Source organism: Ahaetulla prasina, chromosome 12 (genome assembly GCF_028640845.1).
Source record: "Ahaetulla prasina isolate Xishuangbanna chromosome 12, ASM2864084v1, whole genome shotgun sequence".
In the NCBI taxonomy this organism is placed as follows: domain Eukaryota; kingdom Metazoa; phylum Chordata; class Lepidosauria; order Squamata; family Colubridae; genus Ahaetulla; species Ahaetulla prasina.
The window spans coordinates 25,604,716-25,625,964 of record NC_080550.1 but is presented as its reverse complement, the minus strand read 5'-3'; the positions used below and the strand labels follow the sequence as shown (position 1 = coordinate 25,625,964).

Here is a 21,249-nt window from a genome sequence, read left to right as displayed (position 1 = left end):
GACTTTGCCTGACTCAAAGAATGCCAGAAAGCAGATTCTTTATATAGGCTATGGGGTGTGGCTCCATGACTCAGCACTTATCCAGGCCTGCCCCTCCCTTCCTTTTGCTGACATCACCTCTCCACTCTCCGGAAGCAAGTGTGGGTCCCTCCAGCCTCCAGCTGCCGGTAATTCCAGCTTGTGACTGGCTTCACACTCCCCAGGCTCACATGCTGTGGGGGAGGGGCCCAGCTGCTCCGTTTGTCCGGGCATGGTGCCAGGACTGGGGGCTGGAGGCATGTCAGGCCATTCGTCTGCAGTATCAGCATCCGGCAGGAGACGAGAGGGGCCCGGCTGCGGAGAGGGGGGCAAGCGAGGCACAACAAGCATTCACTCAGCCTCGAGAAGAGAAAACCACTGCTAGTTTCTCAGGCTAGACAGTGTGTCACCCTGCTAAAGAGAAGCCTTAAAGACCAGGTGAACAGGCTTTATTTTGGAGCATGCATTTCATTGACGATTCTCTGGGAAAACTCCTGGAAGCCCATCCTTTTGGACCAGAAAGAAGCTATATGCACTAACTTGACCAGTTTCCGGCGAGCTCGCTGACAGGCAGCAGGGTCATCCGCTGAAATAGAGGCCAGCAGCTTCTGTTGCTCCAGAGCGTGCTCTTGAACAAGCAGCCTTTCCAATTCCATCTGCAGTTGTGTGTCGAGCTAAAGACATCAGGAGGAGTCAACAACTCTAGCATGTCCATGGCAGTATTGGACTTCTACTCTTGCATCCTGATCTCACCCAGATCATAATGTGGCCCCTCCCACCCCCACAAAAAGCATTGGCCTTGGTTCCACTCCAGTAGTGGAATTCAATTCTTTTACTACTGGTTCTGTGGGCGTGGCTTGGTGGGCATGGCAGGGGAAGGATACTGCAAAATCTCCATTCCCACCTCACTCTGTGGCCAGCCTCAGGTGGTATTTGCCGGTTCTCTGAACTACTCAAAATTTCCGCTACCGGTTCTCCAGAACCTGTCAGAACCTGCTGAACAGCACCCCCGTTCCACTCCCTGAGATGATTGTGTCATGCAGAAGTGTGGTTGCTCCTCAGGGCTCAATTCCACCTTAGTGCCTCCACCCAGGCCAGCTGACAGGCAGATGGGAGAGCTGTTCATCTTACCATGGTGAAAGATTCTTCCATGGGTGGTTCCGTGGCCAATGCTTCAGAATTACTGCTGAAATCTTTCTGCGTTTCCTGTTCTAGTTGCTGCTTCATTTCTTTGAGGATGCTGCTGTACCGCTCATTTCCTATGTAAAGCAGGAAGGCCAGGCATTCTGAATTGAGAAATGCACTTGAAAGAGACTGTGCTCTTTTAATGGCTTCCATGTTCTGGACTCCACCTTTCAAAGCGCATTTAAAATTAGACCAATGGTCTAATTTGGCTCCTTTGCTGCTTTCCATTGGGATGGTTGAGCAGTCCATGGTTCTATCCTGAGGATATTGAGCTCCCATGCTTTAGAATATTTTCCCCAGGAAAGTTAGCACTTTAGAGTGGGAACATAGAAAAAACACCTCTTTTCACAAGCTTTTTGATGGTTAATTATTTATTGATGCTGATTTTAATTTTCACTCTTAATTTTAACCACACAAATATTTATGTTCTACAGGTATATTTTACATTTTTAATTCTTGAAAGTTGCCTTAAAATCATGTATTGATTGAAAGTCAAGCTATCTAAATAATAAAAATATTTAAAAATGAAATAAAATTTTCATTCAAAATTAAAAGACTGCCGTGTTAGTTTGGTTGGAAGGTTTCTATTTATACTCTTGTGTTTTGATATTAAGCTTGTTTATTTAAATACAGGACACTGACTTTTAAGCCTGATAACTGCAGAGTCATTTTTCTTTGCTGTTATAGCACAAATGTTGTCATGAATTAACTAGCAAGACTCCTTTTAAAAGCAAGTCCATCGCTGAAAATCATTACTTTTGAATGAGCTCATGCTTATCAAATTTCGACTTGTTGTTTATATGTGGTTGAGGCAAAAATGGCTAACTGATATTTTTCATGCATCTGCAGATACATTGGCCAAGAGCATGATTTTAAGAAAAAAAATTGAAATATTTTCAGGAAGAGAAAGCAATATTTAAAATTACCCTTTTAGCACGTGTGAAATCCACTTACCTTCGCTATCGGTTCACAAATGGGAACACTCACATGTGACACCTCTGCGTATGTGCAGGACCTTCTGCGCATGCGCAGAGCGTAAAAAATGGAATGTGATGATGTCTGGGCGGGTGGACAGAGCCTCCCGTCGCTATCGGTTTGACCGAGCTGGATAGAACCGGCTCCATTTCACCACTGCCTTTTAGCCAATATCTGTGATTCTAGTATAAAAAATATATTTGAGCATCCTATATGAAAACCAGGACCACAAGGACTTTGAGTTCTGTTTAGATAGAATTATCAATTGAAAGATTGTTGTTTGAAACCCAAAACCAAAAATAATGGTTCATGCACACTGCTGGTGAATATTTGTAAAGGAATTAACTTATATATTTCAGCTATATTAGTTTCATGGGAAGACAAAGTACTCTTACCGCGAATATTTCTGGGAAGATCCAAGCAAATTCTAGGGAAAACTCCCTGTCCTTTCAGAGTGATACTATCTGGTTCCAGGTGAGCCACCTGAATTTGGAAGGTTCTCTGAAAGACCTCTGGAACTCCTGGTAAGTAATAGACCTTCAATATTTGCTCCTTTCCTGAGTCAATATAATTCTAGAAGATGGAAAAATCAGAAAAATGAAACTCTTCACCCTTTGCACAAAACACCCAGCAATCTTTCCTTGGCTTCCACAGCTCCCAAGGATACCCAAATGTTTGTTTCAGAGTACAGAATTAGTTCATCATTGACTTACAAAGGTATCAAATGAGGTAGGAACCACAGTCCAGTCTCAGAATGATGAGAATGCCCATCAATTTTGCAAATGGCAGCAAAAGGGGAGAGCCTATTTCTCTGAGAGTCAATATCATTTTGAATTTGTTTTCTGTTTAAAAGATTTTAGCTATCCAACCCAAAACTATTTCCTGGTGTGCAGGGGTAGGCAGAGATAATTTTTTTAGTGTTTAATGTTTTTTAATGTTTAAAAAACTATATAGGTTTTATAGGTTTATAATAATATATTATAAACAATGTTTATACCAGCAGATAATCAATATATATTGAACAGCATTGTCAGAAACATCATATAGCTAATCTATTTAATGCACAATTGAAACTTAATATACTATAAGACATTTTGTACTGAGACTTTTGGTTGACGTCACAGTGATACAGACACAGAGGAACAGGCTCTGCATTCCCTATGCTGAATTCTTCATGTTTGTGGATTCCACAGGGAGTCTAAACCACCCTGTAGGGGCAGTGAAGCAAAGAGGGGCACCCTGTGAGGTCGAGGAGAGTCACAGTTTTCCTGTCCAGCCTGGGGTCTTTTTTCTCTCTCAGCCATGTGACTGCACCACTCAATGCTGACCATTCTGGTGTCTCCACTGCCATTGTTAAGAACCAGCAGGTCATTAATCAAGGTTGTCATGTGATTGCAACTTCTTTTTAAAATATTTTTTATTAAAAATGTTAATAATAGTAAAAGACAATGTAAACTACACTCAAGAGAGAAAAAGAAGAAAATAAAAAGTGCAAAACAAAGGAAAGTAGAAAGAGGAAGAAATAAGAAAAAGGAGGAAAGAAATATATAAAGAAGTAATACCCAATCTTCATCATAACAAGTACAAACTTACTTCACCCCTTATAAAGTTCCACGCAAGAATCTCTTCTCATAACTCATTCCTTATTCATATGCAAATCCATAATCAACATTTCTGTCCTAGTTTCAGTAGAAAGTCCATAAAGTTCCCAGAGCTTTACAGAATTTGTAAAGTTTATTTAACAAACAACCAAAGCCTTTGTCTTTCATTCATTCAGACATTGTGGTAGGATTTGATCTCTTTTCAAATTCTTTTTCCCAACTCAAGTGCCTCTTTGGAGCTTTACAAATCTCTTTTATAAATCCAGTAAGGGGTTATTATCCAGATCATTCTCTCGGCTTTATCATCTGGGTTTCCACTTTAACTCTCATCTGTTTTATAATCCACAATTTTTATCATTTTTCAGAGTTTCAACAATTTATTTATGTTCTAATATTTCTGCATCAGGTGAGAGTTATTTTAGGTCTTTATCCTGTACATCTTTCCAAACTATTCTGTTCCACACTGTCAGTACTGACCAGAACCAACAAGACTCTCCCTCTTTTCCTTGTTCCACTATTTTTACCTCATTCTGCCACCCCATTGGTACTTGGATGGAACCTGAACTAAGTCCCTGGGATGACCCTATTCACTTTATGAACTCCCCCCAAATCTTTGCTGTAAATTTCATCTCCCGGTCTGAAAAGATGTGCCTTGGGACTCCAAGTAGCCGACAGATGTGTTGCACAAACATCTTGGTCCAATTCTGGGCCGAGGGAACTGTCCAAATCACAGTACTCCCTTACCGACAGGCAATTCCACTATAAAGTCCATGGTGATTTCTTCCCCTGGTCTGCTGGGCTTGGCCACCAGCTGTAGCAGCCCAGTAGTCTTCCCTGGCAATCGCTTTATGGTTCATCATAGGGGTCATCATAGGAGTGAGAGTCATCCTCCCCCTGATCAAGATGTCGGTTAGAAGCTGCAGAGCGGTCCGAGGTAGCTCTGGAGGAGTGGCGAAGGCCCGCTTGAATGCCTTGTTGAATAGCTTGGGCAATCATGGCTTGTACGTCGCCAGAGGAGGGAGCAGAGATGCCCACAGTTTGGTTAGTGGTAAGAGCCACTGGATCGAGCTCCCTTCTTACTGCCGCTGGTTCCAGTAAATTGTCGCCACTAATTGGCTGTTCAGCAGGCAAATTAGAGGCTCCACCCCAGAGATTAGCAATAGATATTGGTAAAAGATCACCTTGCAACGACACCTGATCAATAGATACGGTGCTGGGGGAACCAGTTGGAGCGTGACCCTGATTGGAGGAACGAACCTGAGCAGAGGATTTAGATGCTGCCTTATCACAGATTTTGCGCAGGGCAAGATCGCGCTGTTTTTCATGTCTACTGACAGCCCTCGAACCAGATTTACTTGGTCTTGGCTTAATAGTGGAAGCGCTGTGTGTACGGTCAGCTGGCAGTGCTGGGTCACGCTCTTGCATAGATGGTATCTCCCTGCTGGGAGAGTCAGAGTCATTAGCTCTCCTAGATTTACTTAAGGCTTTGGGCATGCTTGAACTATAAAGCAGGATGGCCAAATAAAGGGACAATGTAATTAAGGCAGGAAGAGCTTAATATAGGGTCAGCCTTGAATGGCAAGTAGGCAAGTTTTCCTCTCCTTATGCTTGAAAGGTTGGAGCTCAGCGCTCCTATTAGCAGGCAGCCCACTCCAGGCAATTAATTAGCTGAAAGTATTTGTAAATTGCAGCTAAGTACTGAAAGGCTGTTGCCACAATAATGGGGAGTGCAATTGCAGGCTAGAAACAATGCAGCCAACTTGTGAAGTAAAAATGCCTGCTAAGGTCGGAACTCAGCGTTCCTGTGAAATTGGCTCAGCCGATCTGAAAAAAATAGGCGAAAATTGCAGCCGCTTGAAAATGGCGCCCATGAAAAGGAAAAGAGCGCTGCAAGGAAAATAGCGCCGGCTTGCTGGCCAATTCCGGGCGATCACGGCCAGAAAAAAAGGAGGGAAAGTGTTGCCAGTGAAAGGCAACACTAGAAAAAGACGAGGAAGCCTAAAATAGCTCTGCTAAACTCCTCCGAGCAGAAACCGTGCTAGCCGCTCTGCCGCTGCCAATACACAACTGTCAAAACTTAAAAGGAAAGGCAAGCAGCTTCCCTCCGGCCGTGGGAGCGTGAAAACTCCACCGCCCCCCCCGCGGCTGTAATCCTTGGATCGTTAAGTTTCCCCACCAGTTTCTGTCAGGGGGAAAACAATGGGAAAAGGTTCTTTAGTAAAAGAACCTTCCTGTCAGCCGCGGGGCCCCAGCCCAGGGCAACAAATATTGTCGCCTGCGGGGACTTTGACAAACCAAAAAATAAAAATAAAAATAAAACTCACAAGTCCAAAGATACAATCACAAGTCCAGAGAATAGATCGAATACAGTCCAAAGTCAAACCGGAATATTGGTGAAAATATTAGTTAGAATGAAGAGAAACTCTCGACGTGTCAGTCCGTCAATTCTCTGGACTTGTGATTGTATCTTTGGACTTGTGAGTTGTGAGTTTTATTTTTATTTTTATTTTTTGGTTTGTCAAAGTCCCCGCAGGCGACAATATTTGTTGCCCTGGGCTGGGGCCCCGCGGCTGACAGGAAGGTTCTTTTACTAAAGAACCTTTTCCCATTGTTTTCCCCCTGACAGAAACTGGTGGGGAAACTTAACGATCCAAGGATTAAAGCCGCGGGGGGGGGGCGGTGGAGTTTTCACGCTCCCACGGCCGGAGGGAAGCTGCTTGCCTTTCCTTTTAAGTTTTGACAGTTGTGTATTGGCAGCGGCAGAGCGGCTAGCACGGTTTCTGCTCGGAGGAGTTTAGCAGAGCTATTTTAGGCTTCCTCGTCTTTTTCTAGTGTTGCCTTTCACTGGCAACACTTTCCCTCCTTTTTTTTTTCTGGCCGTGATCGCCCGGAATTGGCCAGCAAGCCGGCGCTATTTTCCTTGCAGCTTCGCGCTCTTTTTCCTTTTTCTGCGGGCGCCATTTTCAAACGGCTGCAATTTTTGCGCCTATTTTTTTCACATCGGCTGAACCAATTTCACAGGAACGCTGAGTTCCGACCTTAGCAGGCATTTTTACTTCACAAGTTGGCTACATTGTTTCTAGCCTGCAATTGCACTCCCCATTATTGTGGCAACAGCCTTTCAGTACTTAGCTGCAATTTACAAATACTTTCAGCTAATTAATTGCCTGGAGTGGGCTGCCTGCTAATAGGAGCGCTGAGCTCCAACCTTTCAAGCATAAGGAGAGGAAAACTTGCCTACTTGCCATTCAAGGCTGACCCTATATTAAGCTCTTCCTGCCTTAATTACATTGTCCCTTTATTTGGCCATCCTGCTTTATAGTTCAAGCATGCCCAAAGCCTTAAGTAAATCTAGGAGAGCTAATGACTCTGACTCTCCCAGCAGGGAGATACCATCTATGCAAGAGCGTGACCCAGCACTGCCAGCTGACCGTACACACAGCGCTTCCACTATTAAGCCAAGACCAAGTAAATCTGGTTCGAGGGCTGTCAGTAGACATGAAAAACAGCGCGATCTTGGACTTCCGGTTTGACTCTGCTTCGTGCAGAAAGCAGCTATGATTTAGCTGCTGACTCCCTAGTCTGTAAAAGCTGTTAGGACATCGTAAATCAGTTCAACAGCTTGTATTCTTTCCTCCGGGCGAAGGAGGAAAGCTGAGCAATTAGATTTGAGGTTGAGATGCCCTTATTTGGTGGGAAGTTCTCCTTCTATAATCTGATAAGCTCCGGGCTAGGAGAAGCACTTGCCATCATGGCAAACAAACGAAGCATCCAACCGCCACGACAAGAATTGATTTAATGACGGATTTAAACGTGGACGGAGCAAAAACTGGAGTTCTAACATCTGCTTGTAAGAAGATTGTGAAACCCTGAGGATTTATTGGCTGCGAAGATAGGAGAGAAGAAAGCAAATGGCGGTTTTGTGGAATGTGAGCTCTGAAAACGAAAGTAGAAATGCTTACTAACAGCTAGTGTTGAAGTAGAAGAAAGAAGATACATAGAAACATACTGACTAAACGGAAGATGTGAGAATTTTATGATTTATATTTTTTCTCTTTTTGGGCTTGACTTGTTATATATATTTTAAATGGCTTTTAAGCAAATAGTGCCAAAAGTGTGTTGAAAAAGAAGATATATAGGAAGATACTGACTAACTGGAAGAAATGAGAATTTTATGATTTATATTTTTTCATCTTCCTTGGGATTATAGACTTAAAAGATAGGGTTTTTTTTGAAATTTTCTTTTAAAATTTTTTCTTCTTTCTTTTTGGTTTTTTATTAAGCTTTTCTTTTTTTTTTTAAATGGCCTTTAAGCAAATAGTGCCAAAAGTTATTAAAAACTTTGAAATTTCAGCTGAAATTTCTTCAGCTCAGATTCAAAAATTAAAAGAAGAAATCAAAAAGGAAGTAAGAAATTTTTTACAGGAGTTTTTGGAGAGTCATTTTTTAGAAATAGATCAAAATTTGATGAAATAGAGAAAGAGATGTTGGATTTTAAGGAAATGGTGGAAGAGCAGAAGAGGAAATGAAAATGGTAAAGGATGCAATTGCAAATATTAAGTTCTTGTATTCAGATGCAGGACGATCTTGCAGAATTTAATAAAACTAATTTAGAGCTGCAAAGGAAAATAGAAGATATTCAAAAAAATCAAAACAATTGGAACTTAGATAATAAGATGGAAGATATAAAGGCAAAGGTAGATAGGGCAGATGAAGAAAGAGTAATATTACAATATAGATTAATGGAATATGCTATAAGGGTGAGGGGTTGAAACAAAATAGGAAGGAAAATTTAAAGGAGATTTTACGCAAGCCTTTGCACAGGTAAAGGTGTGAAGCCAGAAGATTTTGAGATTAATATTGAAAGAATTTATCGTGTTAATTCTTGGTGGGCAAGACAAAATAGAGTACCTAGGGATGTGGTTATTTATTTTACAACTAAAAGGTTAGGCATGAAATCTTGCAAGCCTTTTATAAAAATAAATTTCAGATATTGGGACAAGATATAAAATGATGAAGGAAATTCCTCCTAAAATGTTAAGAAACAGAAGAGAATTTGCTTTTTGGTGGATGAGCTTAAGAAATATCAGATATATTTTAGATGGGAAGTCCCAATGGGTTTGTCACTGAATTTTAGAGGTAGAAAGTATTTTCTTAATTCAGTTATGAAAGCGAGACATTTTATATTAATGTTTTAAAGAGTGGGAATCCTTTGTTGTTAGATGCTAAGTTAACTGGTTTGGAAATGATGCAAAATAGAATGGGAGAGGGGAGGAATGTTTAAGATGTGAATATGATGATTATGGTTAATTTTTGGAATTGATTTGTTTAGGATATAAATTATAGGATTTTGTTATTTGCTATTTGTATGGTATAAATCTATGGGATGATATTATTCAATTGTGAAGGATGGAAAGTGAAATTTATGAATTTAGATAATGTGGATGTAATGATTTTAACTGCTTACTGTTATATTGTGGATGTAGTTTAAATGATTATTTATTTTAATTGATACGTTTATAGATAGTAAAAGTTATGAAGTTAAGCTGGAAATATTATATTTGAGAGATTTTATTTGAAATGATATTTGATTGATGGAGTAGTATTGGAAGATTGGATATTAAATCTTCGACAATTGAAGAAATATATAAGTGATGAAAATTTGAATTTGAGAAGCTGGATTGTAATTTAAGAAATGGACTTATGAAATTTGAAGGAATATATAAGTGGGTGGAAAAAAAAATTGAACTTTAGAAGATGGACTAATTTTTAAAATGGACTGTAAGAAGAACGGACATTAAATGTTATGGCAACTGAAGAAATATATAAGTGATAAAAATTTGAGTTCGAGAAGATGGACTGTAATTTGAGAAATGGACTTATGAAATTTGAAGGAATATACAAGTGGAAAAAAAAATTGAATTTGAGAAGATGGATTAATTTTAAAAATGGACTGTAAGAAGAAGTAATATGTGAAGTTGGTATTGCTTCTTTTCTTTTCTTTTTTTTATTATTCTTTCCTATCTTTTTATTCTTAATGTGAGGGGATCTAAAGTTTTAAATTTTTAAAGGTGGGAGGTTATGTATATTTTGCATACTTTAGCTTGTGATTGTTGGTTATAATACCCGGTATTTGCTCTGGGAAGTCTGGGGGGGGGAAGGGGGAGGAGGGGGGGAAGGGGGGGAAATGATACATGGATTGATTATTAATGTACAGTAATTTTTGAAGATATGAAATTAAAAAAAAAATTAAAATGATATTGGGGATGCTCGACTGCCATTTCAGGAAGAAAAGGAGAGAAAGTAGGTAGGAAAGAGTAGAGAAGGAGGAGGGGAATAAGAAGGTTAGATAGGGTGGAAGAAGGGTGGAAGAAGGGAGGAGTGGAGAAGGAGGAGAGGAAGTAGTAAAGTGAAGGAGATGAAGGATGGGAAAGTAGTAGAGGGTAGAGAGGAAAAGTAGTAGAGGGTAGAGAGGGAGGTTGTGTAGAAAGGAAGTGGCAATCGGGCAGGCCTGAATCAGTTATAAATAAAAATTAATGATTAATGATGGATAATAGTTTGTACATAAATATGATGTTGGAAAATGGAAATAAAAATTATTCAAAAAAAAAAAAAAAACAGCGCGATCTTGCCCTGCGCAAAATCTGTGATAAGGCAGCATCTAAATCCTCTGCTCAGGTTCGTTCCTCCAATCAGGGTCACGCACATTGGTTTTCTATGTCTTTCTTTATTTTGGCCACCAGATGAAGGGTCTTTATGAACCACAGTGGCACAGTGGCTAGAGTGCAGTACTGCAGGCTATTTCTGCTGACTGCTGACTGCCAGCAATTTTGCAGTTCAAATCTCACCAGGCTCAAGGTTGACTCAGCCTTCCAAGGTGGGTAAAATGAGGACCCAGATTGTTGGGGGCAATATGCTGACACTGTAAACCACTTAGAGAGGGCTGTAAAGTCTAAGTGCTATTGCTATTGTGATTATGAACCCAAAATGGCTTGCCAGCTTCCTTCCATACCAGGTACTCCCTCATCAGCAACTCATTTTTGTGGTCTTTGAATCATGCATCTTTTTTCAGGACTTCCTTTAGCTGTTGGTTCAGTGCACTTTCAGCTGGTTGAGGAATGGCTAGCTTTTGTTGCTTCACAGAGACCTGCACAGCCAGTTGCCAGGAGGGGATAATGGAGTTAACTATTTCCTCCTGGGTGTTGTTGTGCCTGCCAGCTGCCAGTGGAGCTGGCAGCAGACTTGAATGATGAGGAGATTGGGGAGGAACTTGGGCCAATCCTGGAGTCTGGGGAAGGCTCTGATGGAGGCTCTGTGTCGGAAGCAGAAATGGAGCCAGAGCCGTACAACATTCCCCAGTTGCCTTTGGAGTCAGAGATAAGCGGAGAAGAGGAACATGTGGGGCCTGTTCCAGATGCATGTATGCGCAGAGTTGTCAGGAGAGGAGAACAATTGATTATCAGGAGCCAACTCAGGAAGAAAGGCACACGTGGATGCTGAATGGCCCCTCCCTGGCTGGGGAATAAACAGAAGCAAAAGGGGAGTGGCGTCACGGGAGACAACCATTCGGATTTATTTAGGAAGACGTGCCTGATAAACTTATTGCCAGGAATTAATTTACAGCTTTGCAACTGGAAGTTCTGGCCTGGCAATTATTCAAGGACTGATAAGGTCTGTTATTGCAATTAACCCTTGGAAGGATTATTGCCTGGACTTTTCTGTCTTTGAATGCCATGAATTCACAGTAATTCAATAAAGAGGGTTTTTTTGGGACAAAGAGTTTGTGTAAGGTTGGATCAGAACAGGTGTTTGTATTGGAGCATCCGAGAAAGCACATCCATGAAGAAATTCTCCCCCCCCCCAGCAAGTACCAAAGGGTAGAATAGAATAGAATAGAATAGAATTTTTTTATTGGCCAAGTGTGATTGGACACACAAGGAATTTGTCTTGGTGCATATGCTCTCAGTGTACATAAAAGAAAAGATATGTTCATCAAGAATCATAAGGAACAACACTTAATGATAGCCATAGGTTACAAATAAGCAATCAGGAAACAATATCAGTATAAATCGTAAGGATACAAGCAATGAAGTTACAGTCATAAGTGGAAGGAGAAGGGTGATGGGAACGATGAGAAGATTAATAGTAGTGCAGATTTAGTAAATAGTTTGACAGTGTTGAGGGAATTATTTGTTTAGCAGAGTGATGGTGTTTGGGGAAAAACTGTCCTTGTATCTAGCTGTTCTGGTGTTCAGGGCTCTGTAGTGTTGTTTTGAGGGTAGGAGTTGAAACAGTTTATGTCCAGGATGTGAGGGGTCTGTAAATATTTTCATGGCCCTCTTTTTGACTCGTGCAGTATACAGGTCTTCAATAGAAGGCAGGTTGGTAGCCATTGTTTTTTCTGCAGTTCTAATTATCCTCTGAAGTCTGTGTTTTTCTTGTTGGGTTGCAGAACTGAACCAGACAGTTACAGAGGTGCAAAAGACAGACTCAATAATTCCTCTGTAGAACTGAATCAGCAGCTCCTTAGGCAGTTTGAGCTTACTGAGTTGGCGCAGAAAGAATGTTCTTTGTTGTGCTTTTTTGATGATATATTTGATGTTAGGTATCCATTTAAAGTGTTGTGATATGGTAGAACTTAGAAATTTGAAGGTCTCTACTGTTGATACTGTGTTGTCTAGTATTGTGAGAAATTGAACCGATTAAAGTACTGAACCCATTGTATTTGTTTAGGAGTCAGCTTCCTTGGGGTTTTTAGGTTCTTGTGGTCAGTCCACACTTCAAAAGGGATCTTACTGCCCCCCAGGAATTGCCTTCAAGTCAGCAGCACCCATCAAATGGCATATGCCTCTTTCTACCACACTGCCCAACGTCTTTTGGTGTTGGTCAGTTTCCAGGAACTATAGGCATAGGGTTGCAGCAGCCTCTTCGCATTTCTTTGGAGCACGACAGCTCCCACTGCCACATCACTAGCATCGGCTTGTAGTACAAATGGTTCCTCCAATTCAGGTGTTTAACAGTTGTCTCCCTTGCAAAAAGCTGTTTGAGCTTTTTGAATGCTCCTTAGCATTCCATAGTCCAGTTAAGCGGCTGGCTCAGCTTGAGTTTCACCCCTATTTGCCTATTTTTAGTAATTCGGTGATGGGCAGAACTATCCATGCAAATGAGGGATAAATTGGTGGTAGAAGTTAGCAAAGCCCAAGAAATTCTGTAGTTGCTTTCTGGTCCAGGAGGCTTCCCAGTCTAGTATTGCTTTCACCTTTCCTGGGTCCATCTCACTCTCTCACTGGACACTGGATACCCCAAGTAATCCAAACTGTGAGGCAGTTTTGTGGAAGTTGCATTTGGATAGTTTAGCATACAGCTTGGCTTTCAATTAGCACTTCAATTTCCTTAGCACTTTCCGCACTAACTTTACGTGATCTTCCATCAGAATAAATGAGGATGCTGTCAAGGTACATCAGCATCCCCTTGTCACGTTGCTAACTCCACGTGCCTGGGAAAGTAGGAGTGGGGATTGAGAAGAGTGAATGTAGTTAGACGTAATAGCATTCTTCCCTTTGGTCAAGGTCATGGTGTTTATGCCTTAAGAGGAGGAGCGGTTGCAGGGATGGCTCAAGTTGAGATGGGTGATGGTTGGACTGTGTGACAGACTGATGGGTGCAGGGGCTGGATTTGGGGTTTTGATTTACTGAGGGGAAACCCGGAACCCTCAGATTTGGGTTTTCCCAAATGTGCCAGTACACCTACTCTAATAAATTGGAACTTTGAGAAATGCCTGCCTCCAAGTTTTTGCGTGGCGTTGGGGACTTTCTGGAACGCTGACAGGTGCTATACAGTAGCTGTATACAGGTGCTCATGCAGTATTTCATTTATTGTGAGAGATCTTGGAGTCTTAGTGGACAATCAATTAAATATGAGCCAATAGTGTGCGGCAGCAGCCAAAAAAGCCAATGCAATCCTAAACTGCATTAACAGAGGGATACAATCAAGATCAAGTGAGGTACTAATACCACTCTATAAAGCCTTAGTAAGACCACACCTAGAATATTGCATCCAGTTTTGGTCACCACACTATAAAAAGGATATTGAGACTCTAGAAAGAGTGCAGAGAAGAGAAATCAAGATGATTAGGGAACTGGAGGCTAAAACATATGAGGAACTGGGCATGGCTGGTCTAGTGAAGAGAAGGACTAGGGGAGACATGATAGTAATGTTCCAATATTTGAGGGGCCGCCAAAGCACCTGAAGGTCACACAAGGAATAACGGATGGAAATTTGAACAAGGAGAGGTTCAACCTGGAAATAAGGAGGAATTTTCTGACAGTGAGAGCAATCAACCAATGGAGCAGAAGTTGCCTTCAGAGGTTCTGGGAGCTTCATCACTGGAAGCTTTCAAGAAGAGACTGGACTGCCATCTGTCAAAAATGGTGTAGGGTGTGCTTGGATGGGGGGTTAGACTAGATGACCTACAAGGTCCCTTCCAACTTTGTTAAACTGTAAATCTATTAGTTGCATGAATACCGTGGGTACTCCCTGTAGTCCGAAAGGCATCACCCCGAACTGGAAACACCCTAAGTAACAATTGAAAGTGGTTTTCCACTCATCCCACTCCTTAATCCTCACTCGGCAATATGGGTCTCTAATGTCAAACTTGGTGAACATCCTTCCCTTGGCCAGGAATCCCAACACGTCCTTCTTAAGTGGGAAGGGGTACCGTATATACTCGAATATAAGCCGATCCGAGTATAAGCCGAGGTCCCCAATTTTACCCCAAAAACTGGGGTAAACTGGGGACTCGAGTATAAGCCGAGGGTGGGAAATGAGGCACCCACCGTCGGCGAAACCTCCCTCCTCGGCCGAGAAGGCTGGCGGCCCGCCCGCCTCTCACTGCACCGCAGGGCTTCCCAGCTAAAGCAAAGCCCCGCCAAGTTCGCGCCGGCCGGTATAATGTGAAAAAAACGAAAAAAAAACAACTCGAGTATAAGCCGTATATACTCGAGTATAAGCCGAGGGGACGTTTTTCAGCACAAAAAACGTGCTGAAAAACTCGGCTTATACTCGAGTATATACGGTATATGTTTCCCACACAGATCCATTAATCCCATGAAAATCCATGCATAATCTGAATCACCCATTTTCCTTTTCTTTACCCACTCTTATCCACTCTTGGCTAGTGCATTTATGAGCTGCATCTTCCCCTTGTCCCCCAACGGTGCTTCACCATTGTGTGTCATCACCATGTATTGCAATCCATCTGCTTTACTTCTCAAATGCCACTTCTTGTCCTTCCAGTCAACCACTGGATTCCACTTTTTCAGCCACCCCAATATCATAGTCTATGCCATTTTGGGTGCAACTATAAACAGAATAGTTCCTTCGTGGTTCCCTGCCTTCACGGTTACTGGCTAGGTATGTGTCCCCTACCCCACCTGAGGGAGCCATCATCTTGTTCAAACTTTATAGGCTGTCTCAATTTCTTAAGTCTTAGTCCCATTTTTCTACAATTCATCGGCTGACCAAGCAGCAGGTATAACTCTGGTCTACCAGACAGTGAACACCCCCTTTGCTCCTGAGTGGGGCACTAACATCTCTACCTGGAGTGGTCAAAGGGGCAATGGTTACCATTGGATGGTCCTCACTCTCACTCTTGCAGAGGATCAGGTTGGGCTTGTTGGGGGTCAGAGTTCCCTCCCCCAGAGAACTCCATGACCTTCACCTTCCTCGGCACCTTCATGGATTCTGGTTGACTCGGAACCCTCAGCACTGACACGGGCTGCAGGGCTGGACAACTGGCTGCCCGATGGCCCTCTTTCCCACATTGGAAGTAGGCTCAGGGAAGTTGTCGTGGACTCTCCTTTGGGGTAGAGGGAGAGGTTTTGGCACCTTGCGCGCCAGCAGGAGTCTCTCTTGGCCTCGTCGAGGGTGACCCTCATGCACTTCATGTTGCCAGTATTCCAACAGGTTTAGTTCCACTGTGGTCGCCAGCTGGTATCAGGCCCAGAAGTCGTTCGTGATTCCCCGGGGCAGGCAGTTTTGGTACAGTTCCTTGTTTAGTCTGTCTCAGAAGTGGTAGACCACCAAGCATTCCGGCCACCCCTCAGCTTCTCAGCCAGGCTGTGGAATTCCTGAATGTATCTGGTTACTTGGTCTATTCCATTAACTTATGGTGCAGATCCCAGATTCTGCTTGGCGGGCTTGTGGAGGATTTCCAAATCTAGCTAGAAGTTCATCCACATTCCCCAAATCCAGGGCCGCTTCATCATGGAGAAACACCACCCAGACTGCTGCATCTCCTTCTAGATTCAAAGTAATTGTGTTCATACAGACAACTTCATCTGGGTATATTGCTCTGTATCGCTCCAAGTAGTTCCACACCTGATTCAGGAAATAGGCTAGCTTCTCCAGCCACCTGTTGAACATAACTTTCAGAGGCAGGGGTTGGTTCTTTGTCATCCCAGACCAGTATGTAGCCCAGCAGCAGTCCCACCACCTGTGGGACCATTTGAACCTGAGCTCCTGCCACTGCAAAGATTCCCTGAGCTTGTCTTTGCTGCTGCTGGAGGGAAGGCAGTCACTCCACCAGCTCTTCCCAGTCCACAGTCCTTCTGGCCTTCCATTTGGTCCCTTGAGTCACGGCAACCTCAGGTGAGTTCAAGGGGAATTCTACCTCAGCTGCCTTCCCCACTCTGCTCAGCCATCAAGTCTTTTGGTCAGGGCAAATTAATCCTGCCATAGCTCCTTCCTTTCACAGCAGCAGCTGCTCCATCTTTTCCACCCTCACCTTTGATCAGGTCACCACTATCTGCATCCCAGTGTCCTCCTGGGCTGTGGCTGGTGGGTCTGTGGAGGGATCGATCCAGGCTTTACTGCAGCATCAACTTTTTGCTCCTTATCAGACATTGTTATGTCACAGCTCTCTCGGAAGCATCCGAGTAGGCTGCATTAGGGTAAAGGAGAATTGGTTTAATATCAACTGTCTGACTAATGAACACAAAACGAGGAAACACTCTTTGGAGCTTTCAATTCCCCAAAGTAAAACTTTATTGGATATACCATTTTGGTACTGAAGAATCAAAACCAGCTCTGGTTTTGCCACACAAATATTTGCTTAGTTAAACATTAACTTCCCTTTCTCCTCATCCCTGGATGATTACATTGTCCACTTATAGAATAGAATAGAATAGAATAGAATAGAATAGAATAGAATAGAATAGAATAGAATAGAATAGAATTTATTGGCCAAGTGTGATTGGACATACAAGGAATTTGTTTTGGTGCATATGCTCTCAGTGTACATAAAAGAAAAATAAAAAAAAATACCTTCATCAAGGTACAACATTTACAACACAAATGATGGTCATAGGGTACAATTTAACCCTTAATGATAGCAACAAAAAGTTACAGTCATACAGTCATAAGTGGAAAGAGATTGGTGATGGAAACGATGAGAAGATTAATAGTAGTGTAGATTTAGTAAATATTATGAGATATTCTTTTATTATGGGAACAATCCATCTGTTTCTCAAGCACCTGCAATGGTGATCTTGATGGTTGCCAGGCTCTCACAGTCTACGTACACATTCTCAGCATTCTATTTCTATTTCTCCTTTCCCTCCCCCCAGTTCTTTGGCAAGTTGAAAAGCATTAAGAGGCAAAACGTTTCAATCTTGACAGTACCACTTTATAACTCCTTAGTAAGACCACACCTGGAATACTGCATCCAGTTTTGGTCACCACATTACAAAAAAGATGTTAAGACAGGAAAAAGTACAAAGAAGAGCAACTAAGATGAATAAGGGCCTGGAGACAAAAGCATATGAAAAACGGTTGCAGGAATTGGGTATGTCCAGTGTAGAGAAAAGAAGAACTAGGGGTGACATGATAGCAGTTTCCAATATTTGAGGGTCTGAGTCAAAGAAGAGGGGGTCAACTTATTTTCCAAAGGACCAGAAGGCAACCTGGGATGAAGGAGAAACTTCCTAATAGTGAGGACAACTAAGCAGTGGAACAGCTTGCATTCATTAGTTGTGAGTGCTTCATCACTGGAGAAGAGACTGGACAACCATTTGTCTGGAAAGGTAGAGGGTCTCCTGCTTGAGCAGGGGTTGGACTAGAAGACCTCAAAGGTTCCTTCCAACTTTGTTATGCTGTTAATTCTCAAAGCAGTTGCATCAATTGGATGGCACTCTTCGTTGGGGGAAAGTGATTATTATCGTTTTCTTTAGGTTATTCTTTATTTTGAAGTTAGTGTCAAGGTTCCGACTAACAAACCCAAGCAAATCAGAACTCTGAGGCCAGACGCTTCCTCAAAGAACTACTTTATTGGGTAAATTGTATCGGCATACTTGATTGACAACCAACTCTGAATCTTTCCTGCAGTTTCAGCATAGTTAAAATCAGTAATCACACCTTCCCTCCCCAGTGTCACTGGTCACCTTGGCCAATTAGATAAATTGGCAGGGCTCCTCAGGCACTCTTCTCCATCTCCTCCATCACCTGGGAGATGACCTTGGTTCTCTCGAGAAAGTTCAATGTTGTGTCTAGCAATATATTCCAATTCCCTCCCCCCCATACAGTGTGGCAACAATGAACCAGGAAAAGGGCCTCTAGCTGGTTCAGTTCAGCATTGACAGTTAGCTTATTATGGCAATGATTCTTTGGCAGTAAAGACCTCAGAGTTGTAGAATTGGGGAGGTGTAGGCATTGGGGTGCAGCCACTGGCAAACCTTTCAGCTCTATTCTGATTCAATTTGACATCAACTATATCAACAAAATCTGATTATGCTGTATGTCTTTATACTTCTATGAATCAAGGAAGTGTCTGAGCTGCTGAATGTTATGAGTTCTTTTAAACTTAAAATATGTTTCATTCCTCATTGCCCTCGTAACATATCTTGCATATCTCTATTATAGTACTCTTGCTTACTTTTTTCAGCTCTCATGACATTCTGGCCATTCTGATGGCAGCACTTAGAAGCTGGGAGTCAGTGGCTATGAAGTCAAGGAAGTGAGGGCCTCTGGATTCTAGTGGTTTATTTGCAAGAATCTGCTTGCTTATTATATATTTTTGTATAGATCAGCATTCCAAAGTCACCAAGAAATTAATTTGACACCCCCCCTTCAAGATTACTTACAGTGGCGGGTAGAGTCAGTGGCACACCAGGGGGTGGGTTGTCAGCTGAGGCCTGGATGGCATCAAGCACAGAGTATTCAAATCCAACTTTTCCTTTGTTTTTCAGAATGATCTCAGCCATACAGATGTAGTCAAAGGGCTTAGGAGACAAGAGGGCAATTCTAATGTGAAACAGCACCTGCTTTTTGGCTGAAGACCCTTCCTGATTCCCTCACAATTCTTCACCAGGCAAGCTGGGAGGGATTTCATCTACTAGACATAGACAATGTTTCAGTGTTAGAAACATTCAATGGGCCTAGATGCATAAGGGAGTTAACCCATGGATTGAGAGGGAGACCCAGAGTGGTGAAAATGTTATTCTGCAATGACGTTCAAGCATTCCAAGAAATGTGGCCAAACTTTTAACTAGCATCAACTTGTCCACTATTCAAACTATTTCAATTTTCACCTCTGGAAAAAAACATAATAACATTTTATTTAGTTTGCTAACATATAAATATATTTTTATATTTATATGCAAGTTCTGGCATTTCTGCATATTCACAGATGCTCCCCTCCCATCCCTCACTAAAAGTTAGGGCGGGTCTCTTCTGAGACGTTTTCTCTCCACCTCCTTCTGGCTGGGATGAGCTGCAGGGAGAATTGGAACATCCTGGCAGATGCTCTAGTAAGCTCACTAGAATCAGACACAATTGTATATTCCCTCCCATCAGCCAGAAACCTTTCTAAGAGCAGGAGGACCGATGCCAGATCATTCCAGTCTGGAAAGTTTTTTATGACATTACAGGCCAGTCCTTCAGAAATCCTCATAATATGCTGAGAGACCCATGCAAAACACAGGACTTCATTTGGGGACACGTGTTTATGTAAAAATTGTGCCTGAAGGATGACTTCTAAAGCAGGAGTCCCATGCACTGGCACCAGTCCACAGCCTGCCAGCAACCAGGCCATTCAAACAAGCAAAGCCCCATCCACAAGATGCAGGCAGCAAGTGAAGCCATGCCCCCCTTCCAGGCCATGGAAAAAACTCTCTCCACGGAACTGGTCCCTGGTGCTCAAAAGGTTGGGGGCCACTGTTCTAGGGAATAAAAGGAAGTGTGATAAAAAAGAGAAGATCTAAAAGAGGATTAAGAGCTCAACAGCGTCCCGTGTGTGTGTGTGTGTGTGTGTGTGTGTGTGTTCATTCAATAAACAAACAGCACATTAGACCTACCTGGAGCCCATAATCAATTTCCTTTTGGTCAAATACATAGTGAACAAGCGAGGCTTCACCCCTCAGCAGAATTTCATAGGTGGGGCCTCCCTCTATTTCACAGAGTGCTTTGACACAAGCAACAATGTTGGCATGGCCGTAGAAAGTAAATGACATTTGCTGGGTCTCGTTTGGCTGCAATGTTCCATATAATGGCAGGATGTCAAAAACCTGATTGAGCAAGGAAGGAAGAGTCACTGCTCCATTGCTAGGTGTTCCAGAATTGCTAGCTCTGCTGCCCATAAGTGGGCAATGCTGGATACTTGTTAAAGCCGCCTCTTCCCTCCAAAGTTTTTTGAGTTTCCTAACTTATTGCTGTTTGAACAAGTGGGCAGTAAACAAAACAAAACCAAGGCACAAAGTAGCAGCACAAGCATTTTTTTTCCTTCTGAGAGATGGTACTAACAGAGAAAGACAGATCAATGGGCCACGGCAAGAATAATGAAGTTTGTGGGGTTCTTGGCGCTCTCTGAGCTTAATGGTTTTCCTTCAGACTTTTCAAACCCAGAAAGCACCAAGGAGCACAGTTCAACCTCAAGCTACAAATAGTCTACCGATAATGCAATTTTCCCAGTCCTCAAAGCAATTATGCTACTGTAAAAGTAATGCTAAATGCGTGTAATCAACAGATCTCATAAAAGATAGCCCCAAAGCCTGTGAAGTTTGCTTCTCCGTGGTATCCCATTGACCTCGAGGGTACCCTTCTCATAGAATGGGAGAAGACTGCAAAGGAATGAGTGGCTATAAAAAATGAGGTGAATTTTGTTTTTCGGACTATAGTTTTCTGGAGTGCTTCTGCCCTTACAAAAACTTGTAGCAATGTATTTGGCTGAAGGGCTTTAAAAGGTATCCTGTAGTGGTCGAAGATGAAAACCCTGAAGTAAGGAAATAAGAGAAAAAAACATAAACCTTGTAGAAAAAAATAAAACCCTGAACTAAGAAAACAACAGAAAAACATACACCTTGTAGAAATAAATAAATCAGAAAAAGACCAGACTAAATATTGACAGGAAAATCAGAAATAACACTGGGTAAGAACATTCTGGATTCCAGCACAGAACAGGGGATTCGACTCAAGGGCC

The 21,249-nt window shown here is 42.3% G+C and overlaps 1 protein-coding gene across 1 annotated transcript in view; it reads right to left on the bottom strand.

The window, feature by feature from the left end:
* LOC131184314 (hydrocephalus-inducing protein homolog) overlaps positions 1 to 21,249 on the bottom strand; it is an 88,363-nt gene that overhangs the window by 56,089 nt on the left and 11,025 nt on the right. Inside the window, exons 6-10 of the mRNA XM_058155452.1 lie at positions 20,129 to 20,338; positions 18,917 to 19,054; positions 2,574 to 2,751; positions 1,150 to 1,277; positions 559 to 692 (exon numbers count right to left, since the gene is read on the bottom strand). Of these exons, the coding sequence (XP_058011435.1) occupies positions 559 to 692; positions 1,150 to 1,277; positions 2,574 to 2,751; positions 18,917 to 19,054; positions 20,129 to 20,338 (788 nt within the window). The remainder of the gene's footprint in view (positions 1 to 558; positions 693 to 1,149; positions 1,278 to 2,573; positions 2,752 to 18,916; positions 19,055 to 20,128; positions 20,339 to 21,249) is intronic.